The sequence below is a fragment of the Sparus aurata genome, chromosome 1 (assembly GCF_900880675.1).
Source record: "Sparus aurata chromosome 1, fSpaAur1.1, whole genome shotgun sequence".
NCBI classification, from domain to species: Eukaryota; Metazoa; Chordata; class Actinopteri; order Spariformes; family Sparidae; genus Sparus; species Sparus aurata.
In genome coordinates this window covers 34,100,149-34,124,141 of record NC_044187.1, presented here as the reverse complement: position 1 = coordinate 34,124,141, position 23,993 = coordinate 34,100,149, and the positions used below count along the sequence as shown (strand labels likewise).

At 42.3% G+C, this 23,993-nt stretch overlaps 1 protein-coding gene across 6 annotated transcripts in view; it reads right to left on the bottom strand.

Moving 5' to 3' along the window:
- The window catches only part of rptor (regulatory associated protein of MTOR, complex 1), a 198,588-nt gene that overhangs the window by 11,571 nt on the left and 163,024 nt on the right, over positions 1-23,993 (bottom strand). For 3 of the 6 annotated variants that reach the window (XM_030416136.1, XM_030416172.1, XM_030416179.1), the window contains 8 exons: positions 22,211-22,314; positions 20,403-20,580; positions 20,119-20,229; positions 15,245-15,350; positions 10,345-10,459; positions 10,064-10,188; positions 8,903-9,028; positions 5,046-5,093 (listed from right to left, as the gene is read on the bottom strand). In XM_030416136.1, coding sequence (XP_030271996.1) covers positions 5,046-5,093; positions 8,903-9,028; positions 10,064-10,188; positions 10,345-10,459; positions 15,245-15,350; positions 20,119-20,229; positions 20,403-20,580; positions 22,211-22,314 — 913 coding nt within the window. The remainder of the gene's footprint in view (positions 1-5,045; positions 5,094-8,902; positions 9,029-10,063; positions 10,189-10,344; positions 10,460-15,244; positions 15,351-20,118; positions 20,230-20,402; positions 20,581-22,210; positions 22,315-23,993) is intronic. The other 3 variants (XM_030416143.1, XM_030416152.1, XM_030416163.1) reach the window with 3 other exon arrangements.

Below are 23,993 nucleotides of genomic sequence, written 5' to 3'. Positions count from 1 at the left end.
CACTTCTCGTCTTCTCTGTGCGGCTTCATTATGAGTCGTGACCTAGATTAACTTTCTTCAACTGAACCATCTGTGACAGGGCTTTCTACTGTTCCACTTGGCTTATGTTGTCAGAAAAACCCCCCCCAGCCCCATGCGAGTCTTTAGATCCTACGCTGTGACGTCATCGAGCCCGCGAAGGCGTCACGACGGATGTATCGTGGGAACACGTGGGGGGATGGCACGCAGGGAAAACCTGGCTCAGTCAGCGACACGTTCACAGTCGCATGCGGGGACATGCTGGCTCATTTCAGAGGCTCTGAGAACAGAGGAGGCATTCCCTTTGAAGCTGGCAGCTCAGCGATGAGGAAATCTGGGTTACAACGAGGGGGGTTGCACTTGCGGAAGATTCTCAAACACACAAAGGCGTGTGCATGTACTTCCTCTAAAATGTGGAGCACACACATGCCAGCAAACCTTCCTAGGATTCAGATTCAGTCCCTGTTCGTGCATCGTCAACCTTCCCTGCCTTCTCCGATGAGAAGAAATCCTTTGTGGATTCAACATAATGTGTATGAGAGAAGATCCCCAACAGACTAAGCACTGCTATGGTCTAACTCTCTTTGTGGTTTGGTTTCTGTTTTAAGCACTGCAGGATTGACTTGCCAGGGCCCCCTGGAGCAAAGATAAGATGCTGGGGCCCTATAGATCCCTCTGTTCCTTCCACTCGGTAAATGTGTCCAGTATTTCTGTGCTGGAAGACCACCTCTCCCCACGTTTGCTGTGTGGTGCTTTGATTAAAATAACTAATTTAGGATGAGGTGACATGTAAACATCCATCCATCCATCCATCCATCCATCCATCCATCCGACATGGATGAAAACAGAACCTTCTTGGTGGAGGTAATAATGAAGTTCTGAGACGAGGCGTCAACTTGAAGGATAATGCTGATATGTGACTTCTTGGCTCTCAGGTTAGTAGTGATTTACTCAAGTAACTGTTGGAACTATGCGACACTGTTTAAAGAAAGACTGACAAGACAGAAGAAGAGAAAACTAAAGTTTAAAGGTACATTTTTACCCTTAAACCAACCTCACTCAGAAATTTTTAAATATGACACCATCAGCGAACAAACACATCGAATCCCTTCAACGTGAGTTACTTTCAAATTTCTATGTCACAGTCTTGTTGTTAACAAGTGCGGCTGAGCGATAAGAGGTTGTTCTGGCTGACAATCTGACAGTATGGCCTTTAAATTAGCACATACCAGTTGACAGTGAACCAGGGTCTTCTGGTCCCTGGAATTCTGGTACCAGGGTAGCTGCCCCTCCTCAGCCCAGTTCAGCCTTTCCATTTGTATTCCCATCCCTTCCATCAATCCCTCTGGCTCTCCGACTAGCTGGACCCTTCCGCTCAACCCAAACTCTCTTCATCCAATATTATTTCTTTTTTTTTTGTCCTCTCCACTTCTCCACTTCAGACATCTAAATCCTCTCTGAGTCAAGTAAAAAAAAAACTTTGCCAGGAGTTCATGGGGTCAGAGGTCACAGCTCAGCAAGCTTAAATCCGACTCTTGAGCTTGGTCTCTTATGGTCAGAACTCAGCTGCTCAAAACAGGTTAAAAGTCTGCCTTACAGGGAACCAATGTGGGCCTCAGCAGGTCTTAGTTACCCACACAGAAATCGATACAGACATGGAGAGCAGAGATTTGAGAAGGAAGAGCAGGTGCAAAGGAGTGTGGGCAATGTTTCCTCAGCTGTAAATCCTATCACCTTACAGAGGTGGAGGTATAGATAGCTTCAATCTATGTTCTCTTAAAGCCTAGCTTCTTTCTCTTCTTACTGCTTAAAATCAAAATAATAATGATATCAAAACTTGCGATATTTTTAGCAGAATGGCTCCTCCCTTGTTGAAGCTTCAGCAAGGTGGGAAAGAATGCCACTTTAAACACCACTAACGGCTAGACTGCCAACAGTTGCTGTAGATCATCTTGTTCCTGTGCCAGTGCGCCAACAAAATCCTCCAATTTGTGATATATTAATCTATTCCTTTGCATAAATATCTTTGTTTCACTCCCTTTTCCACTCTCTCTCTCTCTCTAGAGAAGGCGCCCTCGTCTGCATTCTTATTCTGCACCATTATCTCCAGTGATGGACTAGCTCTCCCACACACTGCAGCTCATTAAACCAGTGCCTTCCTGGTTCGTCTCTCGCTCAGCGCTTCCCCTCCCTCTTCCCTTCATCGTGTTTGCTTTGAAAAGGTCCTCCAGGACTGCACTTATAATGCTTCCCCAGGATTACCCGGGACTTGCCCAGCATGCGCGTGCCTGTAATAGTAGGTGACGTTATCCATGGGAACGCTTTGACTGGCATTTGTTTAAACTTTGCAGGCTGAGGGATGGCTCATGAGCTAAAAGGCTTTGACCTCGCAAAGACCTTAGAAAATGAGCCATAACCTAGATGACATCAGCACTTGCTGACCTGATTATTTTGGACAGCAGACTAACACTAATTCCTTAAATCATTTTACATAATTCAGCAAGATCCCCAAAATGTTCAGGCACACCTTATAAAAGTCATCGAATCACACAGCAGCTTTGTGATGGAGGAGTCAAATGTGGAGAAGCTCAACTAACAATGTTATTAAACTTCACTTTTTAATGTTAAAAAGTGGTGTACACATACACATTGTGTTTTCAACAATTCCAAACATATTCTTTGACCCAAGCTTTTATGTAATGGATAACAGTCTGCAGCTGCTGGTTTCGGACAGCGACCTATTGATTTAAGTCAACTGCCCTCCGGCTGTAGTTGTACTTTCACATCATGTGGAAAAAAATTGTTTGTCACTTGCCATCTTGACATTTTTCTTGACCTGCAGTATAGGCCTTGCTTTGCATCCAAGTGAAGGCTGTGGACAAAAGAAGCGAGTCTGCCTGGGGGCTTTTTGTGTCATTTTCCTCAAACTTCCGAGTCATGTGCCTTTTTCCAACTCAACACAGAGCCTCGTTTCTGGATTTAGCAAGCTCCCAGAGCCCCAGTGTTAACAAGGCACCGAGCAGTCGAGCTAAATGTAGAGCAGGACGCAGCATGTGCCTCCCCAAAGCCTAAGAGGAGAGGGCTGCCCTACTTTCATGTATGCAGCCAAAAGAAAAGTGATAAAGAAAAGGATAACATATGAAGAAAAGATCCCTGAAACTGCAGGGGTGGGGATGAGCAGAGGGAGGAGACAGGTAAATGAAGAGGCAGAAAAGTTGAAACATTAGCCGCATGTAGATCAGAGCTTAATAAGATCGGCTCTCAATCTAATCCTCAGAGATGTGAAGTGTGTGTACTGTGCAGCAGCCATAGGAATAGTTTTACAGCCTGTGCCAGCAAAGGTCCCCTAATTTCACTGGACCCTCTGGAGGTTATCAGGCTAATCCCTCCGGCGAGATGGTCTGGGTAGCTTTATGGTATTAAAATCACACAGCACCAACATGCTCCCAATTAAACACCAACACGTTTGGGACCAAAAAAAAATCTGAAATAGGGACAGTGTCTATTTGATGAGAGAGCTCAGCTGCACCAAAGGCTAAAGCCCTTTCTCATTCTCTAAATAACCGTCTATTTTCATAGAGTTTTGTGTGTGCATTTCAACCACATACCAAAGTTTGCAAATTTGCTCTGTAAGAGAAATACCAACTGTAAGCTAAGATAGTATAACTAGGCACGGCTGGTCTGTCAAGCTTTGGATTTCTCCATATGTTGTGTCAAAAACACAAGAGCAAACACACACAGAATGAGCAAAAAGAGTAAAAAGTGTTTTTACTGGCTATAATGTAAGCTGTAAACATTAGCATTTCCAACTACCTTGCCAACTAGAGGAAGTATTACTTCCAAGTCCAGAGCACATCTTTAACTAAATTCATTGAGCAAATGAGAGAGAGAGAAGCAGTGTTTGAGCGAGCAAGAGAATCAATGATGAGAGAGAGAGTGTCGTAAACATGAATAAAACATTGAATAGGAGAAAAAAAATCTGATAGTTTGTTGCTATCCTGTCTGCTGTTAGCTTCTCTGCTTTGTGCGCGTGTGCGTGCGCACAGCCCTGCCCTCGGTCAAACTCAGACCTGCAGCTGTATATTACGGAGAGGAAATAAAAGAGACGAGACAGCATTTTAACTTGGGCACAAAAATGTTTAGAGTTCTGACATGCTGTTATTAGCTGGTGTCTAAACAAAAATGCTCAAGGATTCACACCTAGAGACTTCCTGATCACAGCAAAACACTAAGAAAACAGAGCGCTGCAGGGACATCATATTTATGTAAGCTAACCAAGAAGTTAGCATCGCCCTGGTTCCCCTGTCAAAAAGCCTGTGGGATTTTTCCCATTGTTGTAGAAAAATAAGATATGTGGCACACATACGTTTGTGATACTCACACATTTTGTTAAGCAAGATAATTTTCACAGATGGACACCACATTTATGATTTTTGTCTAAGAAAAAGTAAAACACAACATAAATTAACTACATTGTGGTTGCATGACTTCAACTTCACGAACACTAAAACACACTTCCTAAAACACTACTCTATAAACACTTGATGATAAATCAATGAAGGTATAAAGTTAGAGTTAGAATAGTTTGCAAATTAGGTCTGCTTGTAAAGACAGACTGATCAGTAGATGTTCAGCGCGATGCTGTTTAATGTCTCAGCCGACCTCCATAGTCTCATTAAGCCACTTGTTGGCAACCGCCTTTTTAAAGACATATAAGCACTTTTTAATTCACAGGTAGGGTTGTTCACTATCGTATTTTATGTAGTGGAACAAAAATAGGTCACGCTTTTGTAAATGACACAAGGAGTACTTGTAGAAACACTTTGTCCCTTCTTTCATAGTGAGTCTTACAACTTTTGACTGTCAGGGATGAAGTGATGGAGCATCACTGGACAGATGGAGGGATGAGGGATGGGCTGGTGGTCGCAGGAATAACAGAAAACAATAAAGAGGCACGCTGCAGGCTGTTTAGTGCAGCACCTTTGCTCTGGGAGTGAGGGAGTATAGAAGAGAATGGCGGCACTCACCTCCTTGCTTACTCCTGTCAAGATAGATGGAGACCCTTCTGGCCAGACCTGCGAGCAAGGGGAGGGAGCAGATGGAAGGGGGTGGGGAGGGGAGGGAGGGAGGGAGGGAGGGAGAAGAGCGGGTATGCAACAAAGCAAGCAACAAATTAGCCAAGGACCCCCCCGGTGCATGCAGACCCACACAATCGCACACATACTTAAAAGTATGACTTCATGAATATAGTCCACATGCATTCAAACGGCAGAGGGGTGAACAAGGTGGCTGTTTCCCAGCGTGGCATCTCCCAAATGACTAACACTGATATGCCAGGATCAAAGAGAGAAAAAGACAGTGACTGGGAGACAGGAATGAGCTGAGCTGCTGCCTCTGCATTACAAACAGGGACTGTGGAGGCTGCACAGGTCCCCAACCACCAAGCCAGCAGGACACAGAATCCCAATCCCTTCACCAGGGGGCGAAAAGCTTGACTGGAGAGGTCTCAGGGTGTCGTGTGCATGGGAATGAGAGTCTTGAGTGAGGTCACTACTGAAATGGACGTATAGAAATGCTTAAACTGGGTTGAATTGTTTGTGACTAAATACATCCATTAATTCAATAACACGTGATGAAATGTGATAGCAAGATTTGTTCTTCTGGAGGTAAACATATCGGTAAAACCTGCTTGCCGCCTTGTTCAGCCTCATGAGACAGGGGGAAAAAACACAAAACAATATCAAAAGAATCAGCAAAGTAACAACGAGCCAGGCAGACGGTCTACAGAGGGTTCACTGCTGAAAAACAGCACAAAAGCATGTTATTGGACAACGGGGATGGGATGAGTGAGGACAGGTTGAGCAGGACTGGTGTGTATGGGGAGGTGTGTGCGACTCTGCCAGCGTCTCCTTGAGAAACGTTCATAGTCTTGTAGCAACTGCCTACAGAGGTACAGAAGGGTTTTGGGCAGCACAAAGAAAGACCGGAGTAATATTTCATCCGGTTCTACATTATTAATGCCACTGAGGCAATTCTAAAAATCCCAAACTTTCAAAACAAAAGCATATAATTACTGTTCTCTCCACCAGGAGAGGTGGTGTATGGAAATGCAGTTGTTAAAACTGTGTGTTTGTATATGGGAGAGAGAGGGACTGCAGATGATTTTTAACTTAAAAAAATTACTTGAACACCACAAGCTGAAGCTGGACTCTCCAGTAAAAGTTTTTTCGAGGAAAGATTCTCAGTCGCTGGCTGTCCGTATTAAAATTGATGCCTGCGCTGTAGTCTCAACGCAGAACCCACACAGCGACTGTCACTAACGATACATCCAGGATAACAAGCACACCATTAAATGTTAAAGTCTTAGTCAAAACAAGGCTGTGGCTCACTGCGGGAGAGTCCTCCGCAGGGGAAGAGTCTCTCAGGGCGATTTGTGCCGCGAGAGTCAGGCAGACAGCGACGCTAGTTAAGTGTGTCGCCTCTCTGCTGGTTCCCACAGAGCTCTGGTGACTCTGTGGCTTTGTAATGATGGAGACACGTATGTGCAGCCGTTGTGTGGTCTGCACCTCTACACAGATATCAAGTCAGACAGTAAGTCAGTCTGACACTTGTGCTGGCAGCACTACTCTCATTAATACCAATTAGCCACTGTATTCTGTAAGATGTGAGATGTGATCTAGAGATGAAAACTCAACTCAAAACTGCTGTCGCTAATGCTAATACACAGTGTCACCAATCAATTAGAAACTTTCTCAATACAGACAAAAGTGTGGTGGCTAATTAATACAAAAAAAATATTATCAAGTATTTGGGGCAAACAATCTTCCCTAATGCAGTCAGTTTCCCTAAAAACCTCACCTACCCAGAATCGATGACTGAGAAATGCTTCAGGCAGAAAAATGTGGAGCGCTGGAGAGAGTTAAGAGAGAGAGTGGGAAACCTGGCACGTCACAGAAGTAGGTGGATGTCTCTGACAAGTGTGCGCTGTGGGTGTCAGGCCTGGTTCAAATATTTGCGAATAACTCTGCCTCAAGAATTATGGAAGTGTGTCAACACAGAAGGTAAACATGGCAGCGATTCCACCGACGTCCACACTCGGAGTTTGAACGATTTATTTACAGCGCGGTCTACTCTCATAGCAGAGAGGGGCTGATAATGTACCTGTTGCATTTTATGATGATGTTTGTGTATTTTACTAAAATGACTTTGACTGTCAGCCCACAGCTTAAACTTGCCTCCAACTTCCTGAGATATGACAGATAGATGATGGACATGGCATGTACGACAGGGTGAGACAGGTGAGGCTGACAACTCATCCAAGTCTGTTACATTAGTTGTGACTGATGGAACTAAATTCAGACTCACATGACTCACGGTCCATGACCTGACACCAACGTGGCACAGACAATCTAGGAAGAGGGCTCTGCTGTACTGCTTCACCTATGATCAGTTACTGTAAAGCCCACATGTGACTTCCACTCCTGGACTTGATTTAGTGGTCTGGTCTGTGAGTGCTCACACATGCCGACAGCAATGATCTGATTTTTTATGACCACCCACTGTGCACTGCTCTTTTCCTACTCTGGGTAATTTCAGCATCAAAGTTTGTTATTTAAGCACAGAACTTCGGTAGTTAAGACATACCTTTGGGTTATTTGTTAGTGAGCTTAAGACTTCGGCTGTGTTTTCTATGTGATCTCTACTGACAAGCTGATGTTTCTGTCAACCAAAAACTCTTGTTGGTGTCACCTTTTACTCAGAGACTTAATTCTTAAAGCTTGAACTAATGCACTGTGCAATAAGCCCTACCTTGTGGTTACAATGTGTTAGAAAGAGGTTGATTTGGCTTTATGGTCATTTGTATGGCTGTAGATTGTGGTGCTCTTAAATCATCTTGTGTAGTAAAATACTTCAGTGTTTTTGTAATCCAGCCTGCATAACTTCATTGAACTTTTTCAATTGAATACAAATTAGTTTTTTTGTGTAACCAATAATATTCATTACCTTTATTACATGATTTACTTTTCACAGTCAACACAATAATAAAGACTGTGTCCGCTGCCATCTTTAGATTTGCCTACGGGGTCTCAAAGGATTTTCAGCCTTCATTTGATACGACAGCTTAGAGAGTGACAGGAAAAGGAGAGAGGATGGGGGACAACATGCAGCCAAGTGTCACGGGCTGGATGTGAACCTACTGGCTGCCGCTCTACCAGCTGAGCCATCAGGGCACATGCGTCTCTTTGACTGCTAACCTTCTGTTCGGCAGCTCAATTTAAATAGCGACTACGTAACCCTTTAGGAAGAAATACCATTCTTCCTTTTACAAATGATAAGCTAAATTCAGAAGTAATAAAACTCACCTTTGCTTAATTCAACACACTTGAGGACTTTGCGGCCACAGCCCTGCCTGGTCTGTTATGACTGGTAGCTGGTTGGCTAATGATACCTAAAATGTAACACATATTAGCTCCTTGACTTTATCACTCTATGATAATGTTAGGCTACCTTTTCGCATATATTATTAAAAAAAGTTATTCGCCCATAGAACTAAATATGAAACATAAGCTCTTGGACTTTAAGTACCAAAGTTCTTGCTTTTTACCTGAAACCCATTCAATACCTTGATCACTTTCTTCTCATAAAAGCTTCTGCAGTTAAAAGTTAAAGACTTCAAACTGGATGTTTCAATAAAAATAATGAACGATAAGAAAACATAGCAAGCTCCTATCCTACCTGGTTGCTCTGTAGGTGAGGCAGTGTGGAAGTGTGACTGGGATGGGGTGAACAGTAGGTGAGTCGGTGAGTTACTACAGGAAGTACTGTATGGGTGGGTGGATGGGGGGGGGGGGGGCAGATAGTAAAATAGAGCGTTGATCTTTACTGTGAGCGCTGGAGGAGGGCTGACCTCTGGTAGTGGGCAGCATGTCGGAAAGGCCCTGCCATGCCGTCACCATCTCTGGGTTCTTCTGGTCGGCAAAGTTCTTCCAGATACGCAACGCCCCGTCGTCTGGAGACGGGGGAGGGGTGGTGCAGAGACAGAGAGATACAGAGCGAGAGGCAAGAAGTGAGAACCAGGAGAGGAGCATGGATAATAAGACGCACACATTTCCTGGCACTAGATTAAATTCTTAACAGATTTTGTGTGCGTGTGTGCGACTGTAAAAAGATAAAAACCTTGAAGTCAGAGACTTTGAAAACATGCAAGACACAGCGTGACCTGACCATGGACACACTCACACTTTAATCGACAGAGAAAGAAGAGCGGCATCTTAAAAGGCTCCTTGCTTGAAAGCGTTGTCGGTGAGAAAACAAGGCTCGGCACGAGTGTCTAACTCTACAAACCTCTGTCTGAGCAGTGGAGCTGACACGCGGCTCAGACACCGAGCTCAACATAAAACACGTCCGCGCACTCTTGTGAGTGAGCTGTAACTACCCATAAAAGTCTCCACTTGATTTACATTCTACGCATTACCTTTTTTAACGCTGTACATTTTTTTTTTTTTTTATAACTAATGTCCTCCCTGATATGTGTCACAGCATGACTGATTGAGAAAAAAACGAATAAGTGCACATTACGTTTTGATGAGATGGAATTTAAATGTATTAATCCCAATGCTTTTATCCCGGTCTCAGGGGGCGTGCAATGAAATACAGCATTCCTTCACACTTTAATGTTGCGCTCTTAAGACTAAACAAAACAAATGTGTGTTTCTGTGTGTCTTTTAATGCAGAGCGGTTGGCTGCGGTTCCTCTGGGTTATGAAGATAAAGCCACGGAGGGTAATTGCTTTGTTCTATTGATGAATGCTGATGAATACACAAGAGTCCTTTGTGCTTGTATTTGTTGGGGTAAGAGTCAAGTGTTTAAGGCTTGTTACTGCTACAAATGAGTCTCATTGCGATTTGCAGGTTGCTGGTGGGTGTGAGCACTTGAGCTGCTCACCCAAGGAACATCCAACTAATTTCTAACTAGGGTCTTCACTCTGTGCAGCACTGTAAAGCACCTGTGTGGGTGCATTCATGTGTGTGTGTGTGTTTCAAACCTGTTGCGGTGAGCAGTAATGAACAGTCGTGTCCGTTCAGGTACTCCATGGCTGTGATGCGCGTGTAACGAGGGTTTCCGTTATAGAAGTAGTCCAGTCTCTCGCCTTTCTCCCAGTCCCAGAAACTGCCGCAACACATACACACATTAATTCTCAAAGTCTAAAGAATGACATCACCTGTTTCACATTCAAAACCCATGTGTACAGAACTGTATCATTTGCATAATGGTCTTAAAGCTGCTGATGTTTTCCAGGCTCAGTGTGTGTTCTGCGGCCCTGACCAGATGCTGTCTTTGTCGGCCACAGCGATGCAGGTGTTGAAGGGGTGGAACTTCACAACAGACGGTACTCCAGGGTTTCGGTTGATGAATATTTGATCATCCAGACGGGAGACACCTGTGACGGGGGAAACGAGCCAGAATGGGAACAAGTGTGAAAAGGAGGTGAATTTCTTGAAACTGAGACAACACAGGTTTGACTCCTGCTGGAGCGCCCTATTCTGCCATCCTGAACCTGTGAATGTTCCAACTTTGAGAGCAACTGGCGCATGAACAAATATATGTTCAGCCTTTTTTTAAGTATAATTGCTAGACTTATGTACATTACCGAGTGCCCTAATCCCACCGGGTCTTCAACAGAGAATGCTCAGCATCAGATGACGACAGTGTGCATCGTTGAAGACTAACAGCTCATCTGAGATTTTAGTATGACGCAGTAATAAGTGACATTGTAGTGCATCGTACTCCATCTTTTCCTGTTTTTGAGATGTAAAAAGGTGGACAGCAAAAACAACCAGCTTTTGCACAATGTCATGTTTTAATTATTTTAATTTCCTTCAGAGTTTCATATAGGTTTTTGTGCAAGATCACATCCCGCACCAAAAAAACTCGCCGCTCCAACAGAAATCACCGCTCCTGAAACGTTTTGTCAAGAGTCACGCCTTTAATTCCGTGACATCACACTAGGTCAGCATTTCAAACACTTGCATAATTTCAGCTCTTCAGACAGAGGGTGAATACACTGCTTCAATACTGGACAGTATGAGAAAACTGATGAGTTTATTGAGCACTAAAGCAAACCTATTCTACCAATACCCCAAAATAAAATCATGAACCTGAAAATGACCCTTACATGTCTCCTTTATAACTTGATTAAGGTTATTTCGAAAAGGACTTTCACTTAAAAACACTTTCCTGCAAGAAAACTGCTGCACTGTTACCGCAGTCAAACAAGACGTCCAGCTCAGACAAGCATGCTGGTGGTTTACTACCATCAGATTGTGGAAAATATGTTAAAATCCTCTCAGAGCCAATCAATGACCTTGGTCCCGCCTACATTGTTGCCCCTATACTAGCTCTATTTGAGATGTTTTTACACTGAAGTGATCATTTTTATTGGGTGAAAAAATATGAAAAATTGTATTGTTCCACTAGTTGACTACTTTTTGGCAGTAGCTGATGGCTAATAAAAATGCTGCGATTGTGAATGCCCCACTGACTATCATTTATTTACATTTATTAACAGTGCCCTTAAAAAACTGCTGACAATCCCAGAATACAATGTGCTGAATTTTATAGATGCAAAAATGTGCGTTTTGTAAATCTCAATTTACTTCTCTTTGTTTAGTAAAACGTTGAGTCCATTACATAGGGAGTAGTAAATGGGTGAATCAGGGAGAGATTTCTAATGCAGCCACAGTGTGTAAAATGTATGCTTACTACAGACAGACGACAAAAATTCATTAAGTGTACCCTTAAAGTGCTGTGACTGAGGTTGTTAATTTAGGGATGCTCTGAATATTTGTCGTTACAAAACGTTCCCTCTAAATTCGGGAGAAACTTTGATCATGCCTTTGGGGAAGTGGAGAATTTGTGGTTGAAAATAGGACAGAACAGAGGGAAAACAGAGGAGAAACAAATCAATGGCAGCCAGGCCTTTGTAACAGAATTTTAAAACCAGAACATTCTGGAATTATTGATTATGGGACTAAGGAAGAATTTCTATGGTACTAAATAACAGCAGGACTCGAGTCAAAGCAAGGAAAACAAGCAACATATGGTAGTGTATGGTGGATTCAAGGCGAAGAAAAAAAAAGTCGAGCTGTGTACCCCTTTGGCAGATTTCAGTGGAGTATAACGCAGTGCCAACATGCTGATAAGACTGATAACTTCACTGCCTCACCATATGTTGTCATGGCAACAACACATATTGGTTCACCAGCCTGTCCTTGGCTACCTGAACGCACTCCTGAGAGCACCGTAATGAGATGAAGAAAAATGTGGAAAATCCATCATGAATTCACCCCAGATGCAGCTGTGCCGGGAGAGATGTAGTTGGAAGGGGGAGAAAAAAAGATGAGAAAAGCTGAGGACTTTGTTTAAAGGCTGAGCGGGATCATCATCATCGATTTGCTGTTGTTTGTGCTGTTCGGCGGCACATTCGATATGGAGCTGCTGGAAAACCTGAAACTACCCTGCAGACTTTAGAACTGCGTGGTGATGGGTGCGAATCTTGCATCAACAAGAAAAGAATATCAAAACAGGTTTATAAGATACATATTTTCTTTTTTTCTTTATTTTTCACATATTTCATATTTCTTTCTTTCCTGTCTCCTTTTCACCTCTTACGTCCACAGTCTTCCTCTCCCGCCATCCCTCCCTCCCACCCCATCTCGTCTCGTTTCTCTCTGGAGGGAACAGACTGAATGAGGGCAACCCTACTACTTCTTTCTCTTTCTTTCAAAAAAGTGAGTGTAGAGGGGAACTCAATGATTTACTGAGCAGACAGAAAGAGAAGGGGAGACATGTGTGAGCTGAGGCTCTGACGCCAATTGCCTCGTGACTCTGTGTGTGTGTGTGTGTTTTTTTGTGTACGAAGTGCTGTCGATGACGTTGGGGTGTTAGCTATTCTGTTTGAGAAAGCTCTCACTTCACTTGGGGTGTCTGTGTGAATGCTGGCAACTGATGTTCTTTAATGTGTGGATGTGAGTGTGTGTGTGTGTGAGGGGAGTCCTATGACTCATAAAGGGGGTTGTTTCCGACTATGGATTGATTTAAATCAATACTCTCTCATCACCGCATCATTCGCTCTCTCACTCACATGTCTGGAAGTTAAACCATCCATGGCAGCTGTGCGACTCAGCCTGTACGTCTTTGGACAGACTGATTTCCAGCCGGATTCTGCTCTCATCAAGGCTCCAAAAACGTTTTAATAAAACATGATTCTGGCAGAATCTCTTTGCTTATGCTACGTGAACTTAGCAATGTATTTAATATGGCTGACAAAGCACAACTCCTCTAAAATGGTTAGAATCCTATCATGTAAGACAGTGACCATGTCAGTCACCATTTGTGTAATCAGGCACGTCAACCTGGTATGCAGAGGTTCAATTCTTGGACTTCACACCATTGGTAGAAAGACAAAAAACAAAAGCAAACAAAATCACCTATACATTTAAGCAGTTTTTATTCTAATATTTCGGGTTGCTAGTTGCTACATATCACACTACACAAATAAAGATGGTTGTGCTACAATTCTATGAAGCCAATAGCTGATGCTGAAGTGAAACTGATGACAAAAATCCAACACTAAAATCCTTTCTGTCTCTGAAAATATATTTTTATACTTGCAAAAGCTGAATATTGTGAACATAATCAATTTTCCTATCTATATTTCAATTATATAGTTTATACATGTATTTTGGTTCAGGGTTCGTACACATTTTTCAAGGTCAAATTCAAGCACTTTTCAAGCACTTTTAAGGGTCATTTTTAAGATTTTCCAGCACCTTATTGCTGGGGTAAAATACGTATCTAAAGGAATATATATACTTATGATTTTTTTCTTTCACTTTTTATCACAATTATGTACATTGTATTATGCTGTAAACAGCTAAAATCATATTTTATAAAAGCAAAAACTTCAGAAATTAATTATCCAGTCTGATCCCAATTTTGTGAAAGACACAGAGTTATAATGTCAAGCACTTTCAAGTACTTAAACTAAAATCCAAGCGCTTTTCAGACCTTGAAAACACAACATTGAAATTCAAGCACTTTCAAGGATTTCAAGCACCCGTACGAACCCTGTTGGTTTTGTTTTATTTATCTTGCTTCATATCTATCTATCATGTCATCACTTTTTCCCTTCTGCTCCTTACTTTGAGTTGCTGTAACAAGCACATTTCCTCAGTGGTGGAATCAATAAAATGTAATCTTATCGTAAAGCAACCACTGCCTTTTTCTTAAAGCTGCAATGTTTGCTATCCCTGGGTTTGTGGGGCCAGAAGAACTCCACAATAAACTAAAAACACTCTGACATATTATCACTTTATAAACCTGTTATGGCTAATGTGTTAGATGCCAATCTACACACCTGACCACGAAAGAAACATTTCATTCACCTTGTTGAGAAGTTGTGCGTCTTACAATGAGACTACTGAGGGCTGAATACTCACCTTGTGGTTTTTGGCAGAAAAATATCTTTAGCTTGCTGGCTACTCGTTGGCTTGCCTCTTTCTTTCCCAGCTTGTTGCCAAACATGTCCGTCATAAGAGAATGCCTTACAACAGGCTTGATACTACATAAAACTACAGAGTTGGTGCCCACTTTGAGAGACCGCATTTACACTCACACAGTAATTTATTCCACCATTAAGAAACGTTGACTGATTGAGGGCATGTTTGTTTTTAAATAATTTAACACCAATATTTCAAGTTTTGTGAGACCTGCACTGAGATGACAGTTGCTCTATTTTTTATGTGTTTTTTTCAGTATTCACTATATTTTCTGATACTTTGCTGATTTCATGATCTCTGAGATGTAAGCTCTCTGTGTTACACTCTCTGTTAATGTGCTGCATAGATAACCTTTCATCGCCTTTTGTAAGATATGAGACTAGTCATATGAACAAAGTGATTAATACCTGGAATTACATTTTGATCATCAAATGAGGTCTGGGGTTCCTTCTACCTGTAAATAAATATGACAAATGTTGCTGCCAGAACGAGCTGGTAAATATAAATAGCTCTGTGTTAATAAGAATTACAGTTTGGATGATGATGATGACTTTCTGCCTAAATATTGTCAATTGGCAGCTTAACCATGTTCCTGTAACCATATGGCATTCCAAAAATATCATCACATGAGCTGTAATGCACATACTATGGGAATACAGACTAACCTCTTTGAGTGATGCCTCGGCTCTGCCTTCTCACGCGCGTGTTTCTCAGGAACCTCCACTGCCGCTCCATCCTCACCTGACTCTCCAGGTCATGCTCCTCTGGGATCTGAAAGAGTTAGAAAGAGACAGAGAGACAGAGAGAGATCAACCTGATGAGACCATTTAGAACATTTCAGTGGAACAGCGTATGGTTTCATGGCCTCTACTCGCCCAGAGACAGATTAAAGGAAGTCAAAACACACATGAGATGAAGCTACACAGGCAGTTCAAATGTACTGCATAGCAAATGTGTCAGATGGCCGGACCCTCTTGATTGTGCTCTTCTCCTCATGCCATTTAGACCCTCTTCCGCCCTAACAGAACTCTAAACCCTCACGCTCCATCTCTCTCTGTTCATTACTGAAGTGAACGTTAAATAATGAATGTTAATCATTGGGGGTCTCTAACGGGTCCTCTCAAGACCAAGTGAATGTCTTTGTGGATTCTTGGAGTGAGGCAAAAGAACAGGATGTGATCAAGAATCGTTTAATCTATGCGGGATGTTAGAAAAATTTAAGAACAATTTAAGAAAATATATAAAAAAAAAATCAACATCAAACATGACTGCAGATCCAAAGTACCTGCTTGACAAACATTTAGTGATGTGCAGATTTAAGAACTCTGGGTTTGTTTTGAATTTAGCCTGTCGTGTTTCTCTCTGAAATAGAGGCCAATGAACATTAAAGGAGTTTTCTTGAGACCACATGATGTTTACATTTAGCGTTTCTCACCAAAACACCTTCTGCGTATCCTTGAGACCCAAGAGATGTAGTGGGAGCATTTTCAATCTCATGAAATATTTGTAAAGCCAGTTTTGTGAACATTTTTAACCTAGATCTATGTCTAGATCTAGCTAGCAGCCGGCTGCTCCCCTGTTTTATTTAGGTGTATTGCAATGTTTCTCGGCGTTTTATAGCCACCAACTGTTGGTACGTGGAGAGGCTTTAAACCAGCAGTGATGTGTATTGTGTCAACATGGGCATCATAATGAGACTTGCTCCTTAGAACCACATGGGGTCAGAAACTCCCCCAGCGTATCTGCAAAGAAGTGTTATTTTTTCCATCCTGTAAGTACTTCACATGAACAAGAGATCTTTCTACTAAAACGTCTACACATTGTCTATAGCTGTGGTTGACATATATGGTCAGTCACAAAGTAATATTGCTCGGCTGCTGTTTACTAAAGTATAGTTCCAGCAATTAACTCCTGCTGAAAGTATCCATTCATTATTTTTGTATTTGAGTTTGCATACAACAAATAATTATGTGTTGCTAGGCGTTATTTTTCACACATTGGAGGAAGCCATGATACAATAGCTCTTTCCCTCTGCTCCTGGTCTCTATACTAAGAGCCTGTGTCCACATAGCTTTTACTTCTAAGCCCCAACGCCTGTTTTCAATTGATTCCGATGAGGAGCGAACGCCTGTGGCTCCATGCCATGTTAACTCATTCTGGTAGTAACCCAAATTAAAATGATGAACTTGAAAATGAGCAAAATATGTCTCCTTAAGACACACTGACACAAGATTGGTAATGACCTTCTCATTTCATTAGATGTAAAACAAAGTACATTCCCAACTCTCAAATGTTGAACTACTCCTTTAAGGATTAGGCCGTGGTTGTGAGGTCACAATATGTTCTCCGACTGAACCGCTGTGCTCACTGGTATTATTAAAGTTTCCACTTCTCTCATCACATTACATGCCGGGATTACTTAACCAGCTATAATGTTCAGTGAAGTTCAAGCGGTTCCTCAAGGTGCCACTTTATGCAGTCAAATCTGATCACATCTATTGAGCAGAGAGATGGTGTGAAAAGTTTAGCTTCATGAAGTCTCATGTAAGAATAAGGCCCCTGCAGATTTGTGTCAGCTTCAAGAGAATCAGACTCCCTTTATTAACACAACTCTTTCTGTCTTAAGTATTACCATGATTATGTATATTTGATAGATAAATAAATAAAACAGACACAACAACAGAGAGAAACTGTAATAGTGTGAGTTTTTAAATATTGGGTGCCAGTGTGTGTGCTTATTAAGCACATTTTGACAGCGAGGCCTCCTTAATGCAGCAGCCTGACACACACGTGCACACACAGCACCATGTGACTACACTACTACTGTGTGTAATCAGTATTCCTGTAATGACTCCACTCTGTGCATGTTGCTTTAAGGGAAACACAGCGCTCATCACAACACCTCTGAGTGGAGCCTGTGAACAAATATGATGCATACAATATGTTTCTGTGAGTGTGCGGCTGAGTTTTATCTGTATGTCACATACAGTGTCTCTGGGGCTTTATGGAGCCTGACTGAGCCTGAGAGGAGGCAGATTTAGCAGTCAGACTGAGGCTGACCTATTCACACAGCTGGGACGGAGTCAGAGTGTGTGTGTGTGTGTTTTTGCGGGTGTGCTTGCATGCATGTGTGTGTGTGTGAGTGTGCCAAGGTAAGAACCAGCTGATACTGTGGTTCCCAGGGTTGAGGTCCTGTGTCAGCTGCGAATGTAATGTATAATAAGACCCTGAGGTAAAAATGTGTGTGTGTGTGTGTGTGAGTGAAAGTGAGAGAGTGAGAGAGTGAGAGAGAGAGAGAGAGAGTGAGAAAGAGGATGTACGTGAAAATCCCCAGTACACTTGACTGCCATCCCAACATTACGCCATCATATCACGGTTAATCTCCTTCCTAAACTATACCAGGTGTTAATGTGCAGCTTCAACAGCATCCATCCCTCCAAGAACGTTTTCCACAACATATACAGCATGAACACAGCTGCTGTTAGTAGTATTCATGCTGTTTAATATGAAAGGTAAGTACTGGATCATACAACAAGAATGAGGCAAAGATTAAGACTTAACTTAACTTAAGACCACCAGTGCAGTGGCTTCAGGGCTCTGTGCGGGCCATTCTACTTCTTCCACACCAAATATTAACTGAGCTGAGGACGTCTCATCTTTTCAAAGCCTTCTCTTGCTCCCATGTGGGGAGAGTCTTCAATGCCCTTGTTCCTCACACACCCCTAAAACAGTAAAGTGTGGAGACGCCTCTCTGAAACATGCGCGCGCACACACACACACACACACACCGCTTTGTAATGGAGTTGAGTTTATGGCAGCACTCAAATTCTTGCCAACACAGCGTTCTGTTTTGTGCTACAGCAAAGCGCCCTCCACTCCTCTCCGGGCTGCTCTTTCACTCACTCTTCAGTCATCCCCTCCGATCATCTCTGTGCTTTTCATCACCTTCGTTGTGACTTCTGGCTCCGTCTTCTTTTCATCTTGATCATCCTGCTGCCACAGTCTTCTTTCAGTTTTGCTTTGCTTTCCCTTCCCTTGTCTCTCTCTTTCTCCCATACTCTCCTTCCACATCTCTTCTGCCCCTCAGTGTCTTCTCTCCTCTCCGAATATTTTATTTTCATCATTTCTTCGGTTTCATTTCTGCATGCTCTCTCCATCTTATCACTCCTCTTTCTTTTCCCCAAATGTCTTTGTGTTATAAATATTTGATTTGACTTAAATCTACTTTTCTCTGTATCAGACACTTTTTCACTCATGCACACATACATTTCTGATACTTATTTTTTTCCCAACTTATTAGCACTCTCTTTCTTCCCCATTTGACCATTAGCCTGACCCTTTTTAAAAAACAATTCCATCCCTTTTGTTTAACCAAAAGTTTGACAAATTGTGCTTACATAATTTGTTTTACCTCTTCCTTTCTGGAGGATGGACTGTTTAGAGTATTTGAAGAGACAGAAGCTTGATTTAATATTACAAAATTCAGCAGCAGCCACTGTGCACGGTAAAAATCACTTCTTTTAATCTTAAATTTCACGCAGGAGGATGTGAAGTTACGGAGCTCAGAGGGCTCAATTATTCAGCGAAGCAATCGTGAACAAGCAGCAGGTACTTGCTCTCAAATTGCGATCGGTCCCTAACCCGGCTGTTTTCCATAGGAGTTTTATAAAACAGAATCTATAACACAGAGTTCATGTCCTCAGATGGCTCCCTCGCTCCTGAAGCCATGAATTGTAAAATGTATGACAGAAGTGCACCTATGACACCACTTCACATAAATATTCATGTGAAATCGGAAAGTACCTGTCATTTCACTACTTCCTTGTTGCTTAGCAACCACTTTAAGCTGCTTTTCCAAGTACTATTTTGCTTGGCGGAGGAATAATACAATTATAATTTCAAATTGTTTTTAAATGATTGATGGTAAAATGATGGACTTACACTTTCTCTTCTTTAATTCACTTATGGTTTACCTGCATTTCTTCAATGAAATAATTCGGACATGCTGCTTTAAGCATAAACACAACCTTCTTGGCTATAACTGAATACAACCCTCCCCCAAAACACCATAATAAACATATAAGGGACTGTCATCTCACTCACTGGCAGGGCAGAGTTGAAGCCTGAAGGCATTTACACACTGGGGGCATTTTTTCGTGCGTTTAATTTGCACATCCATGCTTTTTTCGAACAGTTATTTTTCAAGGACATTCAGTTGAGATGAACTGAATAAATTTCACGTTTCTCTACCTGTCAGCGAGGACAGTGGGGCAGAGCGACTCTGATGGCCCTCTTGGAGTTCAGCAAGCTGGGGCTGTTTTTTCTACCAGTCCCTGAAGGCTTGGTATAAATCTAATGTGATAATAAACCGGTGTAGCTAATTTGCACACTGGAACATACATGTGCTGCCAGCCGCAAAAGTTTTCACAACTATTGAACCTTTGCGTGGTGTTTATATGACACGCCTATGGTGTGAAAATGCCTCAAGACAGTAAAAAGGGAGAATGGATGGAAAACAGCAGCGAGACAGTGACATTACCTTCATGACAGGCTGAGCAAAATACTTTGCACTCCAATCACAAAGGCCTGTTTGAAGGGCGGGACAGATGTAGTTCCTGTGACCACCTGGCTCATCACCATCCTCACCTGCCTGGATACACAAAAATTCAAAAAGGTGAGATAAGACAAAAAAACCTGGGAAAATATGCAACTTTAGTTTGGGCAAATCTTCAAGTTAAAAATGTTGCATCTAGTGATTACTATTTGTTTTACCCACACAGTGACTTAAAACCAAAGACTCATGCAGCAGGGTGTTTCCTCTACCTGCTCAGGTCCCTTGTCAAACATCTTGCGAGTGCGGGGGAACTGGTGGGAGTGGGGTGCCTGTCCTCCTAATGTAGGGGTGTAAGGAGGCCGTGTGGACGTCTGCTCTCTGGTGGGGGGCTTGGGCACCTCGTTGGTCAGACTGGAGCTGCTGGTGCTCGGCATGGGAGGAGAGCCACTGAAGGAACAGAGAAATAATGATGAGGGCAGGAGGCAAAGGTGCACAACTTAGACGTTATCAGCTTTGTCTTTTCATTAACTTAGTCTCTACAGCTGTATTCTTCAATTCACCTGTTCCTGGTTCCTTATATGTTCCCCTGCCCCAACACACCTGAATCAAATTATCAGCTGGTCATCAAGTTCTGCTGAAGCCTGATAATTATTAACTTAGGTATAGTCTTGTAAAAAAAAAAACAAGACTATTCCTTGAGATCATGTCTCCTCTAAAGTATTTTGCAACAGAGGTGGTTTGGCCTCAGGGTGTATTTTTTGCAGCTAACACAGTATTCAACGATCATAAAATCATTACAGACATATTACAGTAACACTACAGGCAGCAGTGTGTTTCTGTGATCCCCTGCCACTTCTGTAACTACACACTCTTACTTGTCACTTCGATGATAAAGGTCCCACGACTCTATAGAGTTCATAGGCTACAATATAGCATGAAGTTGAGTATTTATAATATATAGTGGACAGGATATTATAGATTCATAGACAACACTGACGGATGAAGGGAACTGAGAGAACAATTGCAGTTGAAATTCCCTCTGCTACTTCAGCACCATGGACAGTGCAATTGATTTTACCAATCCACAGCACTGGGGGTTGGACAGAACACAATTTTATTGTGTTGATTGTGGTGAATTTCCATTATCGGGCTAATCATGAATATCCTCACGAGTGACTTGAAAAAGCTGTCTTGTTAAATCACATAGTCCTCTGCTGAATTCCTGATTTATTTTGAATTGTCATAAGGACGAGCCTGTATTCTTCCAGTCATTCCAAAACCCCTAAAATTGTCTCAGTGACCGGAGATTAAGCTTACCCACTGTATCCCCACAGATATAAAGTTAAATAGGATGTGTGACGATGGAGATGAGGTGCCCACCTGCAGGACCACCATCGGTCTCTGTACGCTGAACAGTGTTTTTCACAATGAAAGATGTTCACTCATAAAAGATGTATGCCGTATCTGTGATGAATTAAAAACATGTGATCAAGTAAAGATATTTCTGTATGTTTTTGGACGATAGTTTGATGATGATTGTCTGGATAATATTGTGAACTGCAGTCATTTGGCCAGGATATTTCTTGCATTCCCATGCATACACAGCACAGCAACTGATATTTCAGAGTCGCGGTAGGTAGTGAGATAATTGCGTGATTATTTTTGTTACTCTAATTTTGAATTGGTCTCTTATTTCTTGTTTATCATTTGTTCTTGTTCATGCAAAAACCCACATTATAGAAAAGTTCATGAAAAATGTAATGTATTCTCACTGTGCCAGCCTCTCATTTTGCTGCCAGCCTTGTGCTTCATAGCAACATTTGTCAAAGCGCTCTTGAAAATTTGATTATCTAGCATAAAGAGGTTTATTCTGGGAACAATTCAGGCTTTTCTAAGAAGTGAATGACCTTAAACTGACCGTCCCTGCTACTGGCTGGCACATTAAATGACAATGTGTCTCTATCTTGGTCCAAAGAAGGCCAAGTGCGCTGTACGCATGCAACATATGTTTTGGGCTCTGCTGTAAGGGGTCTTCTATGCATCTTCATGTTCATGTTTGTTTGAGAGCTTCCCTCACCCAGCCTGGTGGATGTGCGTGCCCTTGCTGGTGGGGCTGGCTGGGGCTGACTGGGTGAGAGATCCAGAGTCCAGGATCCTCTGAGGCCGAGCGTTCATTGTTGCCTGGCGACAGAAGAAACTGGAGGTTAAATTTCAGTTTGCTTAATCAAGCAGTCACGCTGGTAAAAGGAGAGAGGAGAGAGCCACGGATTGAGATGTTCCAGACACACACCTGAGAAAGAGATCAAGATAAGAAGACACAACCTAAAACCTGGAAGCGCTTCACAAAAGTTTGCCTAAATTTGCAGAACTTTCTCTCATTAAGCGGAGCAGGTAATATAACCTCTTCATTCTGAGTCGTGTAATGGCTGCTCACGAGGGAGGAGCAAACTTAATAAAGACAATAGAGGCAAAACATCACTGATGAATAGCAGAGTTGTTGTTTACTCAAGCCAGGTGGAGAGAAAAATCTCTGCAGCATAAATCTAGTTAACGCAGGCAAACACATTTTACTACCCAGCATTGCCTTTGATCTGATTTCTATGCTAATTACAAAATTGCGGCAAGTATTTTTCAGTGTGTGTGTCTAAAAGGCTGGGAGAAAAAGTTTTTAATGCAGAGTTTACACACGTACGATCTACTGCAGTTGTGACGGGGGAAAGACATCAGTTACCAGGGTTAGCTGTTAGCGCTTCATTAAGAGGCAATTGGAAATGAAACACAGGAGCAGTAAAACCAGCTTTAAAGGGGTTATTATGGAAATGGCCCGGTCACTAATCCATGCACCTTTTCCGCTCAAGCACAACAGGATATATATATGATGAGGAGGACACAGAAAACTAAAATCAGCTAAAAGGCTTGAAGAAATGCAGATTTTTGACATTTTCGACTGTTTATTAAGATTGATGGGTGCCAGCTTGTGTACGTGAAGGCAGCAGTGCACGGCAGAGGAGCGAGACATATATAATGGCAGAACTGAGCTCAGCACTGCTGCATTAATCCTTTCTGGGGCTCATCTGAGTGTTCGGAAGAGGTTGCGGCAAAGTGTGGCCGTACACAAGTAAAAGCTCAAACAAAAGGATCTTTCAAATTATAAATAAAAAGCAACAGGGTGGATGAGTAGATATCAGGCCTGTCCTGCACTCATTAGTCAGAGTGCATGCATTAACAACCTTGTATTGTATTCAGTGTTGCGAGTCACAAACAGCCATGTATTTTTTACCCTTTACACAGGTCTTGGGGAGTACTACTGCATAATGTGAAAATAGGAGCATAAAGCCTTTTGTGGCCACAAAAGGCTTTATGCTCCTATTTTCATATATGCAGTAGTACTGCATATGTGAAAATGGTGTATTGCATGCAAACCTGTGCCTCCATTAGCCATAATGCAATTTAGCCACTGAGTAAAATCACTGGAGGGAAATATATCAGATTACATGCAACTTCTCTGGAGCCTCAAAAGGCTTTAAAGTAATTTTTCACATTTGCAGTAGTACTCCCTGAGAATTACCCTTTAAAGGAAGATAACATACTAGGTACATTTTACCAGATGCACGTATGAATGTGAAATGTGCAAGCTCATCTGTGACTTGATTACACAACGTATTCATGGATTATTCATCAGCATTTGCTGATCACCAACATGTGGTAAACAAACATCACGCCAAACGCGGGAGGCCATGCGCCTTATCTGCTGACAAACTCCAGAAAATGAGATGTACAAAACTCAACCATTAGCAGGAAATGGGCGAACGGTTCTACCAGCTGCTACGCTCCACGCTGGGAAACAGCTTGCTCTCCCC